This window comes from Myiozetetes cayanensis, unplaced genomic scaffold (genome assembly GCF_022539395.1).
Source record: "Myiozetetes cayanensis isolate MyiCay16 unplaced genomic scaffold, myiCay2020 scf5-8, whole genome shotgun sequence".
Classification (NCBI taxonomy): Eukaryota; Metazoa; Chordata; class Aves; order Passeriformes; family Tyrannidae; genus Myiozetetes; species Myiozetetes cayanensis.
In genome coordinates, this window is record NW_026087742.1 from 93713991 (window position 1) to 93734674 (window position 20684).

At 38.4% G+C, this 20684-nt stretch overlaps 1 protein-coding gene across 1 annotated transcript; it reads right to left on the bottom strand.

The window, feature by feature from the left end:
• Positions 1-4364: 4364 nt before the first annotated feature.
• On the bottom strand, positions 4365-20477 carry MXRA5 (matrix remodeling associated 5). Its single transcript, XM_050333606.1, is given in 7 exon segments — positions 4365-7063; positions 8619-9519; positions 10184-12013; positions 12016-15120; positions 17751-18141; positions 18464-18593; positions 20290-20477. Coding segments are annotated over 7 exon segments (8457 nt in total). The 3' UTR covers positions 4365-5151.
• Positions 20478-20684: the final 207 nt, after the last annotated feature.

The following is a 20684-nucleotide window of genomic DNA, read 5'->3' on the forward strand; positions in this document are numbered from 1 at the left end:
ATTGGAAGTAAAGGTAACAGTGAAATCCATACATGTGTTGTTAATTCAGGGGTCACGGAACGTGCATATGATATCAGCTGTACTTTGAATGATACAGATCACCACAGGAGGTAATTAGGTGTGACAGCATCACTTATTCTTTAATTTTATAATCTCGCTATCCATCTCATGTCATCTTACCCCACCATTTGTCAAGACTCACACTACTGGCTGCCATCTCCAGTCCTCGACAGCTGGAGAAATCCCATATTTATGCCTCTTTCCCACTCAGTGATCTGGCACACATCAGACATGGCCAGTCCGTGAATTCTTTGATATTATGGCCAGCTGTGCTTGACGAATGGGGTCATGGAGAAGATGAAGCAGCACTACTACTGCCAGCAGGCATTTCCCTTTATGGAGATCCCACATTCAAAGAAGTGCTTAGTAGGTGGTACACAGCTGCAGTTCAATGTCATAGCACCCACAGTCCAGTGTAATAGCATCTTCCCTGTCACATTACCCCAGGTGTCAGATGCGTCACTCTCACCATATATAAAGAATAACAGTGGGTCTTCCACACGGGATGGAAAGAAACAAGAGAGGTCTACCTCCCAGAGAAAAGTTTGCTTATTCAAAAGAGAAATCAGAGGCTAAAACTCCCCATCTGCTAAAGATTCTATTACATCACCTATGAAACTCAACTTCCTTCCTTCCAAAGTAAAAGGTGGGGATGCTCATAGGATGAGTGAATATTTTGGGTGGCTCTTCAGCCAGGTTCAGACAATTTATGGCAGGTGAGATACTAACTCAGATAATTACCAAAGTTACTAGCATTTATGCTAACTAACTGTTCTGTGCTGGTTTTACTGGACTGAACCAGCAAGAAAAGGTTTTCAGGGAAAAAAATATCCTCTGATAGGCCAACAGGAATAGCTGCAAAAATGACATGCACCTTTAGGGCAAACAAACCAATTTTCAATTTTATACATCAAGAAATTGCAGCAGTTCTAATATCACAAGATCATAAACCTCCTTCATCTACTTTATGTGCTTCCCTGCTGCGTGCAATGTTACTATCTTTTTCAGGAAACATGTTTGAGGAGTGATTAATGGAGCATTAATTGTTCTCTGTGAGGATTCACACTGCATTTCATCATTCAAAACACTCTGCGGTCAAGTTGAAAATAATAAAAGACAGGACATGATAGGTACAAACTATACATATGCTTGTCCAGCTTTTAGGATATTTTTGTGTTAGCTGGTGATGTGAATGCTTTCTTGAAAACGTACATATAAATAAACACCAGGTTGGGTATAATAAATAGCTAAAGTCCTTGCAGTTTTTATTTTGGTTCTGTGCAACTCTGTGAATGAGGTGGTGTGAGACGCCTCTATAAACCAGACTCTTTGAAGGAGAAAGAGATCCTATGACATGGCTGCTTTAAGAAATCTTTCCACAAGATTTTCACCATAAAACTGTGGTCACATTGGAGAAATCTGTCATATTCTCGTATTTGTCAGGTGTCCATTTCTGTCATGCACTAAACAGTTAATAAACTCTCATAGGTTATCACAAAGATGACACAGATAAAAATCACAAGCACAGACTGAAATCATCAAACAAATCTGTCTTTTACCAGTGTATACAATCAATGCCTACCACAGTCTCAGGAAAATCTAGGAAATACAGGAACGTAAATGTAAAGAAACCATAAGATTTCTCAGTTTCTTGGACAATGATGTTGATTACCTGTTACAGTTATCAGACTAAACTCTTTTTAACTGTTTACAAAGATGGGAATTTCAAAATGTTCTCAAAAAGAGTGATACATTGTTCAACTCTTCCAACAGTTACAAAGTTTTCTTGGTACCTAGCCTAGAGTTTGCTTGGAGCAAGTTTCTCATACTAACCTCAGTGAACCTGAAAAACAACCCATCACTGTTTCTATAAAGACCACACATTTTCTTAACTGTTGTATTTAACACTTAGCCTTTTTTTCTTAGGCAGAACAAGCTCATCTTATTTTGACCTATCCTTACAGATTATCTTTCCTAAATCATATCCTTGGACTCTTTCCAATTTTGTATTTGAGCCTGACTGCAAAAAGAGTATCTCCATTACGGTCATTCACACAGTCTTCATGAATAGATTTCAAAGCAAAAATGTTTTGCTTGAAATATCATGTTGACTTGTACAACTCCTACTTTTTCTTTATCGTTTGCTGTTTTCCTTCTGAATACAATTCTCACATTTATATTTGTGTGTTTGCTTTATTTTTAAATAATTGTTTTTATTTCCAAGTATTTCACCAATTCAGAAATATCATTTGGAACTGCAGTTCAGTCCTGTGTTCTTTAATATCTTTTGGTGTCATATTATTCACATATTTTCAAAGTGTGTGCTCTATACCTGATAGCCACTAATGAATGTGGAAAGGTATCAGACCTAAGCTGGACTCAGTTGACATATTCTCCTAATTGACAACAAGTTACTCATGACTTCTCTGTAACATCTATTTTCCCACTTTACAATAGATAAATCACATTTCTGTAGTTTGGACACAAGAACATCCCATAAGACTATTAAAAAAACCCAACCTGCTAAAGTAAGATATACCATACCAATTCTCTTTTTCCCTATTCTGGATTAATTACTTTTGTGAGAAGGTAACCAGATTGTTGTTATATGATTTGTTGCAGAAACACCCAGAGCAGATGCTTCTTATCACTGTGTTATTCTACAGATGCTCTTATACTGCTTGTTTTGTAATGAGTTAAACGAAGTACTTATCTTAATACCTGAGTTTCACTATTTTATGTTCCTTGAACTACAGCTTTATTATTTTTTCAATCTTCTTGTATGGTATATCAGCAGGGGAAGTGGATGACAGACATGACATATGGCCAAATGCTGCCTGAGTGTAAAAAGTGTTCATATGACATTTTTTAAGCTGTAGTAACATTTATTTTGGAAGAAAATTCTACTTTATAGGCCTCTCAATGGAAGCATGTTTTCATAAAAGCATAATGGAAATTAAAACACATTAAAAAAAAGTTAAGTCCGATTTTGATGAGATTTTGCAAGCATGCAAGTCTTAAGAAAACTTCTTGAGCCAAATCTTTCAATTTCTTAGCCTCCAAAACTTCCACTGATAGCTGTGGAAATTCTGGACTGAGGAAACATGATCTAATCTCAAAAGATCAACATGTTTGATTTGGGAGTTTATTTTCTTCCTTTAACATAAAAAAATAAAAATTTACTTAATGGAAGTATAAAGAAGTTATTTAGCACCAAAGAATACCTCTAAAATCACATAACTGCTAAGTGAAGGCTGGACAGACAAATGATTAAAAGTGCTTGACTCCTACTTCAATGCCAAACGCTGACTTCAGACTCTTTTACAAGATACATTATTATTAAAAATTGCATGACTGTTTTCCAAGAACTAATATAAAATCTTTAAAAAGTGCTGAAATTAAGTAACACATCTAAAGACATATCTAATCTCAGATACATTCAAGGAAAATAGCCAGCTAAGAAAACACCATTCGAGCAATCTAGTTAAAAATCTGAAATGCCTTTTTTCTTTCTTCATTAACTACTCCCCCATGCAGCTACCTCCCTGCCAGGTATGCACATGCTTCCCCTTGAGCACTGATTTGGTAATTTAGGACCCAAGGGTTTAAACCATAAAAAAGAAACTAAGACATAATTAAGTGCTATTTAGTTAAGCCAGTAACATAACCACAACTTTAATAAATGCTTGTGTACAAGCCACAGATTTTTAGCCTGCCCTGACTCCTAAAAAAATTTTATAAAATATTCTATCACATAAATTATACTCCTTGTATCTTCAGCAAGGTCCTTGTCCTTTAATTCTACATCCTTGTTCTAATAAAATACTTTTTACTTTAAGTAGTTCAGCTCAGTTTACCATTATGATAAGTTCACATTTTGCAATAGCTTATAATTTTCCTAAACTGGATAAATTTGTGGGGCAAGGAAATCTTTGCTTACAGCTTTTGCAAAATGTAAATATTAGCATAACACTTTATGTTACTTTCTGACATGTTTTGATCAATAGAGAAAATAAAAATAAAGCTTTTATTTTCATCATAGTCTAAAATATAAGTGTAAGTTTTATGAACAATCAAAACTATAAGAATTCAGGAATATCTGAGAGACTCCATATGTTTAAAAGTAAATTAACATTTGCAAAATTCTGACTGGAATAGTTTGTTGAAACATGGCATATTCAGCATCATGTAGCAACTATTTCTAAAGCACAATTGATAAATCTTCATAAAATTTGGCACATTATCCAATAAACCATCCTTGACTGCAGAAGAAAAAAATCACAGTGAATACATTCTTTGGAAAATATTTTTTATTATAAAATGTACAGTATATTGACCTTAATATTATAAAACATAGTAACGTATCAGAGTCTTGTAAAGACCAATAATTTATAAAATGAGACCAAGTTCATTGCTATTTTTTCTAGTCTCATAGTCAGATTAAAAAATATATATAAAATATATAATGAATTATTTGACCATAGCATCCTTAGTAGCTGGCAAATGTTTGTTCGTATGTTAAGGCAGCTAATCTCTGCATGTGTTTTTATTAAAATAGATCACTCTCATTTGCTAAGTTAGTCTTTGATTTTGAAGAGCTGATAGAAGCATGAACAGAAAGGTTAGTAATCATATTCTATAAGGCTAGACTATGTAAAGGTGCTGCAGGGTATAAAGAAAATTATGTTTTACTAAAGCACTTCTATCACTGCAGCTCATTTTATTAACAGTTAATACTTCTTTGGTACTTTTAAGGTGCTTGTTAGAACAAGAAATAGTTTTGGACTATTGACAAGAATAGAGTACTTTAGGTCTCAGATGCTATTGGATAGCATGAAAAACCACATTACTCTGTCTTAACAATTTAAAGACCTTTTTCAACATGTTAGTCTCCTCAGTTTCAGTACGTCTAATGCCTCCTTTTATTGCAGGGACTTACTACCGTATTGAGTACAAAAGCAATGCAGATTAATTTCTTTTTTTTTTCTGCCCTCAGCCTTCTTGGCTTTGTTGCAAGCAGTACTTTCCTCATTGCACTTGTTTGGCAGTGACTTGAACACTAGTATCCAGCCAAAGGCATTTGTTTTAGTGTTAGAATATGTGTATGTAGGTTGTTTTCGAATCACTGCCTAGTATATTTTTAGCAGTGCATTTATAGAAGCCTGAATCCCTTTGAGTGGACTGCTGGATGACTAATGACCCTTGAGGATGGAGGAATTTGTTTCCATAGAGACGGGATTGAGCTCCTGTTGTCAGATGTGATTTATCTGGAAGCTCCCATGTTATTTCTGCTTTAGGAATCCCAATGGCCATGCAGTTCAGTTTGACTGAATTTCCAGGTCTGGCATAAATGACAGGTGCTGGCTCACTGGTGATCCGGGGAGGATAGGCTATCACAATGACAGGCACAGTCATAACAGAAGTGCCATACTCTGTTGACACCTTGCACAGGTAAGTGCCCCTGTCAAATACAGAAGCCTCACGCACCGTCAATGAGCCATTCTCCATCAGGGAAAAGCGACCCACAGCCTGGGGGGCCTCCATAACCATCCCATTGGGCAGCGTCCAGGAGATCTGCGCCCTCTGGTTTGGCTGGGTGATGCAATGAAGCTGTAGAGTTTCTCCATTGATGATGCTCACCAAGTTGTTATACTGGTTGCTAATTTCTGGCCTGAGCCCCACCTTTAGAAAGACTACTCGTTCCACATAACCTCCCGGGTTTCTGGCTGTACAGCGGTAAGTCCCGGCATCCCCGGCAGACAGGCTGCTGATGTGTAAAATCCCATCCCTCTTGTGGTAAAATCTGTTCAGGCGACTGCCACTCAGCACTTCAGAGCCATTGGGAAGTATCCAGCTTGTGCTGGGTTTGGGGTTCCCCTGGACTGAGCAGTTCAGGTTGATGGTGTGCCCAGCAATGGCAGTGATCCTTTCACTGACGGGGTCTCTGAAGGAAGGTTTCTCCAAATGGTCTGTGATGAGGAGCTGCACAAGCAGTCTCGCTTCCCCTCCTTCATTCCGCCCAATGCATATGAGCTGCACCGCGTCTGTCTGCCTCACTCCTCTGATGTCCAATGTACCGTTGTGATGCACAGTGATCCTGTTCCCATAGTAGGGAGCTGGTAAGATTACTCCTTCTGGGAAGGCCCATAAGACTCGCGGTGCAGGGATGCCTTCAGCTTTGCAGTCAATAAGTTTCCGGCTGTCCTTGATTGCTGTCTCCCTCACAGAAGTTATTGCACTGAGATGACCATTGATTCTGGGAGGCTGAACGTCAACATGGATCCAAACGATTTTCCGATCTTCTCCAGCACTGTTTCGTGCTACACAGGTATAGTTACCACTGTCAGATCTTTGGGCCTTTTGGATGAGGAGGGTGCCATCCCTATAGATCTGGTATTTGTCAGACAGGGCAGGAATAGGTCTGTTGGTTGGGGAGAGCCAGGTCACTTTGGGAGTAGGTTCTCCTTTGGCTTCACATGCTACTGTAACAACATCACCATAGGGAACATTAATAGTGAGGTATGTTTTGTTCCTGATGGTTGCAGGCTCAGCCACTACTTTGACCCGCACTTTCATTTCATCCCTCCCAATCTGGTTCTCAGCATAGCAGGTGTAGTCCCCTTCCTCTCTCAGCCCAACATCATTGAAATACAGAGTTCCATTATCAAAGACCACGTATCGCTTTGTCCGGCTGCCACTGTCATCTGACTGCATGAAGGTGTTGATCATGCTGCCATCCGGGAGACCCCAAGAGATCTCTGGATTTGGCAGACCTGTGGCTACACAGTCAACTTTCAGGTCCCCTCCGTACTTGACCTTGTGATTATTCTCATTCTTATGTTCTATTTTTGCTGGTTTCATCATCACATTCACTTTGAGGACCACGTAGTCATCCCCTATCTTATTGCGGGCCACACACAAATAGTCTCCTGCATCTTTGTCTGTAACTGAATGAACAACCAAAGTCCCATTGCTGAATACCTTGATTCTAGTCTCCAAGGTACTGTAAGGTAAGAAAAAAGAACAGAACATGAGCTGCAAAATCACATTTTGGGTATTAATTACTGAGTAAAATCAAGACGGAAAACAACTCAACAATGCTGAAAAAAAAGAATAGGAGAGGAGCGTTACTATTGTTAGATAATTAGATGATCCGAAACATTCACCACCAAAAAACAAATGGAAAAAATAATTCTACTCATTTGTAGAAAACATTCTATTGTGTTTAATAACTTTAATGGTGTTTTTGACTATTAAACAACCAGTAGATACCAAATTATGTTGGTTTTGACTGTTCTGATTGCATGTAAAGTATTCTATAACATTCAAATATGGGACCTCTGAATGATATAATCCATACAAAGCTATATAAACCATAACTATGCAGTCTGGTACTTGGGTCCTATGCTAAAAACAAATCGAGATGAGAAACTGCCTCTGGCATCGGGTGTAACATTAACCTTCTAGAGCAGTCACAAAGAAGCAAAGTGTTGCTAAGCTTTGAAACAAAGAAAAAAAAATTTCCAAGATGCTAAAAAAGCTATTACTTCTTTCAGCTTCAATATGGTGCATTATGGTTAAAAACAATTTCCTCAGTGGCCAGTTTTCTCCCCAAAGAAGACCTCCTCTATTTGAAAAACAGCCCATATAAAGATTATGAGGGGGAAAAAAAACAAAACAAAACAAAACAAAAACCTAAAACCAAAAAAACCCCACAGTATTTTGTTGCTACCACTATGAGGCATAAAAAAAAATCCAGGTTTTGTGCTACCTACAGTCTACCAAATATCTTTTCTGTGAATATGAAAAAATTATGACTACATTCAGCTGTGAAGAAAGTTGTTCACAATTATGCATTTTAAATGTAGTGCATTTCTCATCTGTTTATAGTGCTCAAAGAATGAGTTATGAATAATTTATAGAGCAGAAACTGTTTTCAGCCAAGTCTTGGGACAGTTATTGTAGGCTTGTAGCAGTGATATGTTACTTGATATTGCAAACGTTGGAGAAGGTATTGTTTTAGACATTTATGTACAACCAGGCTTGCACAGACCTTACTGTGAGGTAACATTTGTTTATACAATGGTGTTAAAATTATTATGCTTATTTAAATAATTATAAGTTGATTTATTTGCCCTGTATTTACTATGTATAATGATTTGCACAAGAAATAAAATTCAATGATCCCATTTCTCCCAGGGAAAATCAGGCACCTGTGCAACTCTATTCAGATTAAGTGCATTGGAACAAGTAGTACACAAGTTATGTATCTTTTGCCAGTGGACTTTTTGCTGCATTTACAAGTGGCTTGTAAAAGATAGTGGTAGCTTATCCTAAACACTTGAAGCTAACTTTTTAAGGATAATACTGCTTTCAAGAAAATTACGCTAAGATATGATATGACTATCTTTTGATAAAATGTCAAATTCTTTCTTAAGGATTGGGTGCCTCATTCAAAACCCACAGAAGTAAAGAATGAAACTTGCACATATAAGAGTGGGATTTTGTCTAAGTTCATCTAGTGTGATTTAGCTGTGTCACCTCAAATAGTAATTTACCTGTGTAGGGAATCAATCATCCTTTTGGAGGGCAACCTCCATAATATCCGAGGCCAGGGGTCACCAGAAGCACTACAGTCCAAACGCAGGATGCTGCCATACGTTACATCTGTTCTCTGAGGAGAGGTCCCAGTGATCTTAGCATTAGATGCATGTTTCTTCACTTGGAGCTGTACTGTTCTCCTGGCAGCTCCCACCATGTTAGCAGCAATGCACTCGTAGGCCCCACTGTCCTTGGGGGACACATTGCGAATATACAGAGTTCCATTGGGAAAAACAAATAAATTCCCATTGACAAACTGAGACGGTCGGATTTGTGTGCCATCAAAGACCACCCAGCGGATGTTGGGAGAAGGTGCTGCTTTGGCAGTGCAGTGGATGTTGATACTGCTACCAAGGGGCAAGGAGATGTTCTCTTGCTTTTCCTGCTGGATGATGGGGGGTAAGGCTGCAATGTGCAGCCTCACTGCAATGCTGTCAGCTCCTGCAGCATTGCTTGCTATGCATTTGTAAACTCCTCGGTCCGAAAAAGTTGCCTGCTTGATAGTCAAGGTTCGATTTTCATTGAGCATTATCCTGCTTTCTGTGGTGGTGACTGTCTGCAAAATCTTCCTATCAGGAAAAATCCATGAAATATGTGGACTTGGAGTCCCACTAGCCTGACATTCCATTGCTATGGTCTCTCCAAAGTAGACCGTGACATCTCGATAGCGGGAAAGTAAAATTTTGGGCTGGTGGGCTACAACTGTGAGCACAACAATCATTTTATCTATGCCATGAAGGTTCTGAGCTGTACACAAATACTGCCCACGATCCTGAAGTTGAGCATTTCGGATAAGGAGGGTACCATTTTTCCAGACTTCAAACCTTTGTAACCTGGTGTTGGCTGTCATTGCAGCGCCTGCAAAGGTGAGAGGAAAGAAAGAAACAGAAAGTCAAAGAGTTTAAGATGTACAGCGTTGCAATGAAAAAGTCTTATATTTCCATGGGATACTTTAGGTTTACTCAACACCAATTACAACTTTAGAGAGGGACCACATGACATCTTCTGACACTGATACTCTCCATTAGTCTTTATTTCTGTTATAGAACTAACCATACTAGCTTGCAAACACTGACAGCGTGAGAGAATTTTAAGGCTTTATGCTTTAGGATTCCCCTTAAATCTTTATGTAACTTTTCCTTTTGCACATGAAGATGACACACACAACATTGCCTAAAGTAGCAATGTTAAAAATCCCATACTCAGAGGTGTTGCCATCATAAATTCTAACTGCTGTGACTGATCAAAGTTGGCTGCTATTCATAGCCATAAACTACTCTTAAAAAAATGAACTCATTAAATGGTAGATGTTTTCTTTTACTACAAGAAATACTGTAAAGTTATTATTACCTGTAATGATTAGTTGCAATTAGTCACATTTTATCTATAATGATTAAAGTGAGAAAAGGTATTCTTCAGCGTTTTGAACTACTCCAGTGATCAACGCTGAATTTCTATGCAATAATTGAAGTATTTGTACCCTTACAAACCATGTGGAAAACCACGTTTTTCTCTATCTTACCTGTAGATACTTTTGTCCAAGTAACAAAAGGCTTGGGTTCACCAACTGCATCACAAGGGATAAAAGCATCTGTTTCAGCAAGGATGGATATGCTCTGAGACCCTTTTGTGATAATTTTAGGTCTTTCTCCATGCATTCTGAAATTAGTGGAAGACTGAATTACAGTTGAATTCTGTGCTATAATGCCTCCCACGTAAGGCACAGATGAAAATTTTTGATGATGATGATGGGCATTTTTTAACGGATGATCTGTAGTGGATATCTGTGGTTTTGTGCGCTGAGGGGGAAAGACTGGAGGGGTAATCTTTAAGATCATTGGTGGTAATGTGGTCGTTGTGGCACGTGGCATTGGAGGCAATGGCATAGCTGTAGCTTTCTGCACTGTAATCCTAGTAGGGAAGACCTGAGCGACTTTCTTCTCATTTGTGTCTTTTGGGACAAGTTCACTAGGGACCTCTGGTTTAGGGTGCATACTAAAGTGAGGGAATATCCTTGTTCTGTTGAAAACGAATGGTATTCTGGAACTGGGATAATAGGGGATCCCTTGACTTGGTAGTCTCCCTGCTGTGCCTCTGTTATCTGGAACATAGTTATTTCCAAAAAATCTTGAATTAACATTGTATCTATTCTGACCCTGATTAATGAACTTGCTTTCAGTGAATGGATTTGTTTTGGGAAATGGAGAGGCTTGTGTTGGGGTAGTTGTTTCTCTCTGAGAGGCAAAAGTTTTCTTGTCTTGAATGGTATGTGCTGCATATGCTGTTACCTCTGGTTTGTTTGTGTAGTGAAGAGGTTGATGTGTTATAAAATAGTGAAATGGACCCTGCGTTACAGAAGGCTTCACTGTGCCTCTTACTGGAATGTGCTTTGGAGGCACAGCAGGCTGTTTTTGGTTTAAGCTTGGGATCATTCCAGCAGGTGGATGGGGAAGATTTAGATTTAGCAGTAAACTGTTGTTTGACTTGCTACTATACAACTCTTTGAATTGATCCTCTTTTGACTGTATGCTAATCCTGTTTTGGTTAGAGGAAGGAGTAGGGTGAACACTCTGTCTTGAGCTCATCACCATTTTGTCACCACCTGATCCAATCTGGTTTTTTTCTGGGAACCTTTCTTGATTGAAGGCATTAGTTTCCTTGGTGGTGTAATGAAGAGAAGGATGTGAAGTGCTTGAAACGGAAGCAGGAAGAGTGGCAAGTTTTATAAATGGAATAAAGGCAGTGGATGTGATTGGAGGCTTTTCAGTTGTCTGCAAATGATGGAGTACATGTGACACAGCTTCTTTTTTATCCAAGGAAGATGGCTTTGTCCTAGCCTTAGAAGCAATGGATTTCTTTGTCTCTCTAACTGGAAAAGTCTGAGTTTCTGCTATGCTGAAGGAGGAGGACAAAGTAATTATTTCATGTTGCTGAGGTGGCTCAGTTTTTGCTGGTGTTTCTGTAGGCTTCCCTGGCTCCTTTGAAATGGAGAGGTCCTTAAAAACTTTGACTGTGCCAACAGGAATGTTTAAGTCAGTCACAGTGGGATGTATCAGCTGGAATGTTCCAGTAGTTGTTTCATTAATCACAACTTCTGAGTCAAACAGTATAGGCTCTTCTTGAGATTTTGGTTTTGTAGATAGTATCAAGCTGTTCCTATGTGTAGAAGTTGTTGTGCTTGATTGTTCTGCCTCACTATCCACAGTTTTAGAATCTGCTTTCATGTCCTTCTCCTCAGATACATTGTCTAATGAGTGGTATGCTGGCACTTCACTTTGCTCTGGTACAAGAGATACACTTGACTCTTTTGTGGGAAGTGCATCATGTACAACATACGATGTTAAAATTGTGACGGTGCAGTCACTGGAAGTGCCAAGGTTTCAGAAGTAGTAGAGTGTGTCACATGGTTAGCTTCAGGGGAAGAAGCAGTAGCCTTAAAAGAGGAAGTTGTAACCATGTCTCTGATTTTGGGCATTTTCTCAGCTGAATCAGGAACTAATGAAGGAGTGGATTCCACATGCTCCTCTTTCTTAGCTTGTAATTTGACATTGTTTTTAAGATCAGGACTTTCAAGAGTTGTGGAAGAAGTTCTGGTTACAGCTTCAACTTCAGGTGTCCTTGGAATGGCAGGCATTGCCTCTGTGGTTAAAACAACACGGGGCAAAGGCTTTGGTCTTTGCCGGATTCTGTTTGGCCTCAATCTCCTTCTCCCATAAGGCCTTTTTCTACCATGCTGAGTAATAAGTGAAGGCATAGTCTTTCTATATGGAATTGTTGTGGTGGCCTCAGTGGTCAGTCTACTGATGGAAGCAGCAGTTTTTACCCCCTCTGCTGTTTTATGAAGAGAATCAGCACTATGCAAAATGACTACGGGATCTGGTCTTGAAGTAGCTGGGTTTCTATGTTCTTGTGCCTGAGAACTGTCTGCATAACTGCTGGACACACTTTCTTGAGTCACTGTATTCCTGTGGGTCTCAGGCTCTTCCTTGCTCTGAGCACTGACAGGTGTGAAAGGAGGAAAACTTAAGTCTGCTATTTTCATATGACCTGTGGATGTTTCTTTGTGCTGGTATCTCGAGTCATTGCTCTCTTCTGTAACAAACAGGGAAGTGGATGAAGAAATGGTAGTAGTATCTAGAGAATCTGTTGGGATGATCTTGTCCACCTGAGGTGGTGTTAAAATTATGGTGTCAACACTCATTGGGTCCACTTCATTTAACTTCAAGCTTGTCTCCAAGATGCTGTGAAGATCCACAGTCTGAGATTCAGCTAGGAGAGTGGCATCAAGTGGTAGCTCAGCAAAAGCAGAATTTTCTTCAGTTACAGAAGATATACTTCTATCAACATTTTCTGCTCTAAATGAACTGCTCTGAATATTGGGTAAGTTTGTCACAATTTGTCTGGTTAGAGGTTCTTCGGTAAAAGTATGGATATTTTCTTTGACTACAACTGAGTCATCAGTCCTGACATCAAGATGCTGCTTGCCATGGGGTTGTAAAGTTGCAGAGACAGGATTCAAAAATGGACCTACAGTGTCTATACTTGCAGGTGTTTCTGAAGCCCTGTGGTTGGAGAACAGTTCAGTTTCTGACCTCATTAATATGGACTGAACTGAAAATGCTTCTGTGTTATGTGAAACAGGTGATGTATCAGCAGAAGAGTCTACCACATCAGCTGCTGTCTCTGAAGGTGGAGGGCTGGCTACTGGATGAGGGACTGGAGTAGTGTTCTGCATGATTGATGGCAGTGCAGTTGTTACAGAAATGGTTGTAGCTGCTGTTGTTCTAGGCAGATTCTTCCCACGGACCTTTGCCAAAATGTCAGCCCAATGCTGTGGATTAATCTGCTTGTTTGCCACATTAATTCTCCTTCGAGATTCAAATACTCTCCGGCCTTCTGCAACATTGCTGTCTTGGGTTCTATCAGTACTTTTCCAGATTTTCATTTTCCTTCTGCCTTTCTTCCCCTTTTTAATTTGACCCTCTGGTACCTGGTCACTTCTTTGTTTAAAAGGTATTTCCCAGTCTTTTAGGTGGTTCTTTCTTTGTGGGACCTCCTCCACTCCCCCTGCCCCTGATCCCTCTCCATCCTCTACGACCTGCCCTCTTGTTTTTGACAAACGCTTTGAGCCCAGGCGCTTTTTTAGTTTTATTCGTTTAAATGACCTGTCAGACACCATTTTATTTATTGTGACCCTTACAGTAAACTGATCTGATCCCTGCACATTGACAGCCACACATCTGTAATGGCCACTATCACTGATGTGGCTTCTTGGAATAAGCAAAGTACCATTATGCAGCATATAGCCTTTTGAAGAGTTTGATAAATCATTGAGTACCTGACTGTTTGGAAGAATCCAACTCAGCTGTGGGTCTGGGATGGCAACTGCATTGCATGGTAAAACTATTGGATCTCCAACATTTTTTTCAACTCTCACTACATCTGAATCAGCTACCTGAACAGCTGGAGGCTGCACTAGAAGTCTGTAAGCGATTATGTCCACATCATCTCTCACTTGGGCGATGCAGTGGTACACACCTCCATCCATGTAACTCACTGCTTTTATGATTAATTGGCCACTACTGAGAATGGAAAACCTACTGTCTTTTTGATTAAATGGTGCCTGCAGTTTAGTTCCATCTGGGAAGAGCCACCGAATGGAGGGGCTCTCAGAAGCTTTCACATTGCAGCTCAGCTGACAGTCTGACCCTTCCACCACAATCTGTGCTGTCCTTGTGCTCTGGTTTTGCTCTATCATCACCCAGTTTCTCTGCTGCCTGGTGTTTTTGGTATGAATTGTCTGAGAAAACACAGTAAAAAAAGATAGCACCACTTTTTTCCCTGTACTCTGGCGCCTGTTTAATTGGATATTTATAAGAGGTTGCATAACCCAGGAAGGCTCAGCCAGTATTTGAGCTTTTACACCTGTATAGTAAAGAGCATCATAATCTGAGCCTTGCCTGTACTGATAGCTTATTTTAGGCTCCTTTCTGAGCATAATTTCTCTCTCTAATTTGACAGGTACTTCACTGTAATAAGCTATAAGCTTCCACAGTTTTTCATAGTTTTCTCGATTCATTGGACATTCAAAATCCAGTGATATTGTAGCATTTATATCTATCTCCTGAGTCTGGATTTGGTTCCACTGAATTTTGGTAGAACCTGCTGGTTTTTTGATTTCACAGTTCAGGTGGACTATATTGCCATGCTCATCAGTCATATTCAGAGCAATGTTCCATGGAGAGGACTGAAGTTCTTCCAGAGGAAGTTCAAAACTGTCACCATCTTCTTCATCTTGAGTGCTGCTATTTTGCCTCAGTGAGGACTGAATGAAAGGTTTCCTACAGGAAATATCTTTTAAGTTTTGAATATCTTCTTTCTGCAGTTGTTTTGGGCTGCTGCACTTAGGACAGAGTTGTCCCCCTTCATAGGCTTTGTCCTTTTTGCATTTTAAAATACCTGCAAGAAAAAAATAAAGGAAGAAAGAAAATAAAAAAAAGAAACAAAAGATAAACAAGCTGAAAAACTCTGTTCTAAAATTAGATAACTCTCAAAAGTGTGAAATGAACTTCATGAAGAATGCATTATGCCATATGACATATAAGGCAAGAATTTTAGAATGGCGAGTCTTAGTTTTACAGCTGAATGGGCACCTGATTCTCAATCTGACCACAAATTCTTCTGACTTTAATAAGAGGATTGAGTACTCCATCCTGCTGAAACTCAGATTCACTCCCTCTGAATAAAATGCCTGGAAACTGAAGTATGCAGAGCAGTATTTTATAAGTCAGTAAAAAACTACTCTGTGTCAAAAAGCCTGCACCTGTACATGACAGCTAACCACCTAACTTGTGGATCTAATGTGAAGAGGAGTGAGTCCTTTCAGCTTTCAAAAATACAGCATTTACTGAGAAATGCTGGAGTTCCCACTAAATAATCCAGGAAGCTTTTTATTTTTCACTATTAATTAACAACAGTATTGGCAATACACACAACATTCTACATAGCTACTGAAATGGGCCGACTAGTTCTTGAATATACAAGCTATTTATCAGCACCAAGAAAAAACAAACCCAAGTGCCACTTCTTCCCTGACCTCTGAAATAACTCTAAACTCTCTAATGATACAAAAAGCTTAATCAGAGAAGGAAAGCTAAACCAGGAAATTATAGCCTTGACTCCTATCTTCTGTCCATGCCAGAGAGACTCTTTTCTGTAAAGTAAAAGTCATATTTTTATTACACTGTTCTGCTCACTAGAATGTCAAGTGTCACCTTATGTATTTGTTTGGAAACATATTGCAAATTAAACGTGTTCCGGAAACATATTGCAAATTAAATGTACTCCAGTTATTCTAGGAATAAGTATCATCCTGAGGAATGAGGGATCTGTGAATGAATGAACAATATACTGGTTTTTATAAGGCAAAATGCTAGGAGAAAGGGAAATGCATGGCACACTTTCATACCATTTTTTAAATTGAAAAGTATATGCTTTGCTGGTCTGACAAATCAATTTTCTTGAAAAAGTTCTTACAAATGGAGTATTAAAGTGAACAAGTTTATCACTTGCAGATTCAAATAGGATGTTTCAATGATAAGGAAAAACTGGCCCACAATCAACTTGGCAGTGGCCACACTGGTCTGAAGAACTTCAGTAATTCTTTCTGTCTTATTATTTCCAAAGCAGTTAATGTTATACTTATATAAAGATACAAAATCTGTCATACTTGAAAACACATTGGATAAAGTCTTTCTCTTCCAATAATTACTACTGTTTTAGTGTAATAAAAATGCTAACAGGCCAACACTGCACAAGGAAAGAAAGTTCATCTATTATTTCATTGTTATAACTTACAGAGCAACTTAAGCACAGTCATTACACATACGCATACATGATTTGGATTAAGGAGAGTATGTAAGAATATAAAATGTAAACTAGCAAAATATAATATCAAAGTTAGATTCCTCAAGTATCAGTTCAGGCAGGAATATTTGTATTACTCACTCAAGTATCACACACACTTAAGCATTGTCCAAAACACCCTTAGAAGTATTATCCTACAACTAAGTGCAAAATTGCAATGAGTTACATATTCTAAGATGACAAGACCCAACATCGTTCACCATACATGCTCTAAATCATTATGTAAACCTTGTGACTCCATCACTTATTTGAGACATCTTCAGTTATAATTAAATGCCAATTCCCTCTTAGTATTTTAGCAGTAGTTCTGATGTAACACCAGTCCCTCTGGCCTACTACGGTAAGCACTTAGCTACCTAAGATGGGAAACCACTAAACTGAGATGCCCAAATTGAAAACTGATGCTCAAAGCCCCCTCATTTAGTGTATTCCTGATAAAGAGGTATTACAAAACTGTCTTTTTTTTGCTTCTGCACCTGACCAGAAGTGTTCCAGACTAAGCAGTGTGGTACTTGTCTCCTATCGAAGTCTGAAAAAAGACAGACTAGTTATTTTAGGAAAAAATGGCAGGATTTAAAATATTTTAATAGATTGCAAATACTTAAAATAGATTTGCTCCATCACAAAATGAATTTGTGGTCAATGAAGAAATACTGATATGTATGAAGGATGCATGCTACGTAACAGCCTTAATGTTAATAGTATCCAGGTTAGAGAACTTAACCGGGAATTTGGTAACCTGAATTCCATTCCTTCCTTAGACAAACACGTTCAAATCCAATGTTACCACTTTCCATTAGAGCTTTGTTAGCTGAGGAAAATTGCCAGCCCTTGGTGTAAAGTGTACTGCTGTGCAAATGACCACAGTAGAAGGTTATACCTATTTCCTCCTTCTAATTATAAACTTCACTACCACTTTTGCCATTCCAAATGTAATGGCTAATTTCTTTGGTGCAGAATACATATTTTTAGCTAGTGACACACAGTTGCCTTCTTTTTACATATTTTCTAAATACATGCATTTACTGAACATTAACGGAAAATAATACTGCACATAGACATCAAGTTGTTAGTAATACTCAGGAAATAACAAAACCATCCACATGCAGAACAGGAAAAAGAAAATCCAATGAGTCCAATAAACTGGTAGCTTTTGGTCCTACCTCCAGAAACTTCATTCCATTCAAGAAGCCACTTTAAACTGCAATCACAGGCCCACGGATTCCCATGAAGGTAAAGATTTTCCAGCAGTGGCATGCCTTGAAACATCCCAGCAGGCAAGGTCCTAAGAGCATTTTCAGATAGGTAGAGATGTCTTACTGTTGAGAGTTTGAAATAATCAAGGACCATAAACGTTGAAAAGGTGTTGGGGTGAAGCTGCTGGAGCAAATTTCCTTCTAAATGGACCAGTCTCAGAGAAGTTAATCCATTAAAAGCATTTGGATGAATAAACTCAATTCTGTTGTGGTCCATGTGCAGTCTCATTAAGCTTGAAAGTCCTTGGAGAGTTTGGCCAGTTATGGCTTTTAATTTATTGTAACTAATTTTGAAAACCTAAAAAATAAAAAAACAAATGAAACCAAACATTAGTATTTTTTTTAATCTAAATCCAAACAGGATAGCAAGTAAGCAAGCACAAATTTTCCTCCCACATTCAAATCTTTGCTGAAAAATGATATGCTGGTCAAAGACATAGAATAAAACTGAGTGTTAGTTGACATTATCAAGTATTATATAGGCATAGTTATAGAATCCCATGTATTTTGGGGGAAAATGGTATCTTAATCCTAAAAAGGCACATAAAAAATATTTATTTTTGTTTTCTGTTATTCACAGAAGTTAGATTTTTTGAAATTTAGGAAGACCTAAGCATTACCTGTAGGGATACGAGATCTTTCAAAGCACCATTAGGTATATTTTGAATGTCATTTCCGTGTATCATGAGCAATTCCAATTTTGTAAGTCCTGCAAAGGAGTTTTCGTATATAGACTGTATACTGTTAAACCTGGGGAAAAAAAATCACATGTGCAGTTACATTTTATACACTGACTGTCACAGACTGCAAATGTAAAATTAGTATAACCTAACTTCCAGGAAAAATTGGAGGCACCTTAATGCATTGTAAAGGGGCCAGAAGTTATTGCGAGATTTTTACAAGGCCAAGTATACTTCATTCGTGTTTACATTAAGATGTCTTTTACCTCAATTTGTGGCACTTTAGCCATAATTTAGGAGTGAAAGTAATAAATAGGCATTTTAGTTCTAATAGTTGTATGTTTTTCCATGCAGCTCAGTTTATGGAATGGTAATAAGTTAATGGCCTGTAGCCAAACCATGATGCTATGGAGCCTGGCAAACTAGACAGGCCGCAGTGTTGCCAAAGCAGCATCTAACAATAAAGGAATAAGGATTTGGAGAGTAAACATTAAAAATTAATATCTCCCAAATAGCAGGAGAAGCAGTAAGTCACATCCTGCTTCACTTACTGTTACAACATGTAATTGGTTACACCAATTATTATATAAGATCTAGGAACTGACCTCCCAATTATATAATTTGAGTCTAGAGACTCTTCTTAGATAAGGAGTGCAGAAATCTGCTTTTTGAAAATAATTCAATTTCACTTTGGACAAGCAAATCAGGATTTGCCAATGTGGAAGTGTTAGGTTTGGTGGTTTAGCTCTACATTTGTGTTTTTCTTATGTACATATAAAATGCAACATAATATCTAACCTGAGCATGAAGTCTCAAATCTAAGGACAGAATTTTAAAGATTTTTTCAATTTTTTAGTATTTTCTAAAAGGGAAGAGACGTGAGAAACAAAAATACTTTGAATATGGAGGAAATACTTTTGGTTCCTCACTATGTTATCTATCTAAAGCTTCCTAATCTGCTAAAAATTTAGACTACTATTTTGATATTTTTAGTCCTTCTGCAGATTAAGCAGGCACAGAGCAGGCATCCTATTAAAATTCCCTATTTAAAAATCAGAACTTCTAAAAAGTATAAACTCGTTTAAACAAATTTTTTTTCTAAATTGTTTCCAGTTAGAAAAATAATCTTCATCTCCTAAATATATAGCACTGAAAACAGAAATATGGCAAAAGCTGTCTTTCAAAATGAAACTATCTGCTTACATTGCATTTAGTTCCTTGAAAAAAACCAAAAAACAAACACACACAAAAAACCAACCAACCAAACAAAACACAACAAAACCACAAATCCAAAGGCAATAGCATAGCTTTGTTTTTACTGTATTCATTTAAGATATGTTATATAACTCATTGTAGTGTATATGTTTCCTGGCTAAATTATAGAATTTTTCTCCTACTCTATTTTTTTACATCGGGTATAAAATTCAGCATTTAGTAAAAATCCCATAGTAGGTTTAATTCAGTATTTTTTATACACTGTAAAATACTAAAAGTCCTATTTGTCAAAAAAAGAATTCACACTATGGTATAAATATTTATTTGAAATGAATAGTAACTTTTGTTTGAAACATAAAGGCTAAGTTAAAACTTTCTCCATGCCAGCAACTGTAGCATTTGAAATACAGCGTGCCAGCAAGTCCCTACCCATCTCTTCAACTCTACATAAAAAATACACTCAGAGATCCTGACTCGCCACATGTGCATGAAGCACTCCGGGCTTCCGCACCAAGAACATAAAACTGTTTGCTCCAAGCTGCCATACAAACCCAAAGTTGATTCTTTCCACATGCTTAGCGATGCGTGCCGGCACGGCTGCCAGGGAGCGGAAGGTGCAGTGGACCTCGGTGGGGAGGTAGCAGGCGCAGGGCTGGGGGCAGCCCAGGGTGCCCGGGGGCAGCCCCAGCGCCAGCAGCAGCACCACGGACAGCGCTCCAGCTGCCACCCGATCCCCCATCTTGTCGCCTCCCATTGCCTGGCTCCTCCTGGGTTGTTCCGGGGTCAGGGGGAAGACAAAAGAGAAGAAACAATGATTTTTTAAAATCCTTTAAAAAAGTTTTATATACCTAGCAGTGACCTGCCTTGTCTAGAAGGTCTGTAGACAATCAAGGCCAAGTTCAGATGGAAACTGGTTTTCTTTCTTCCATGTCCTTTTCTACTTCAG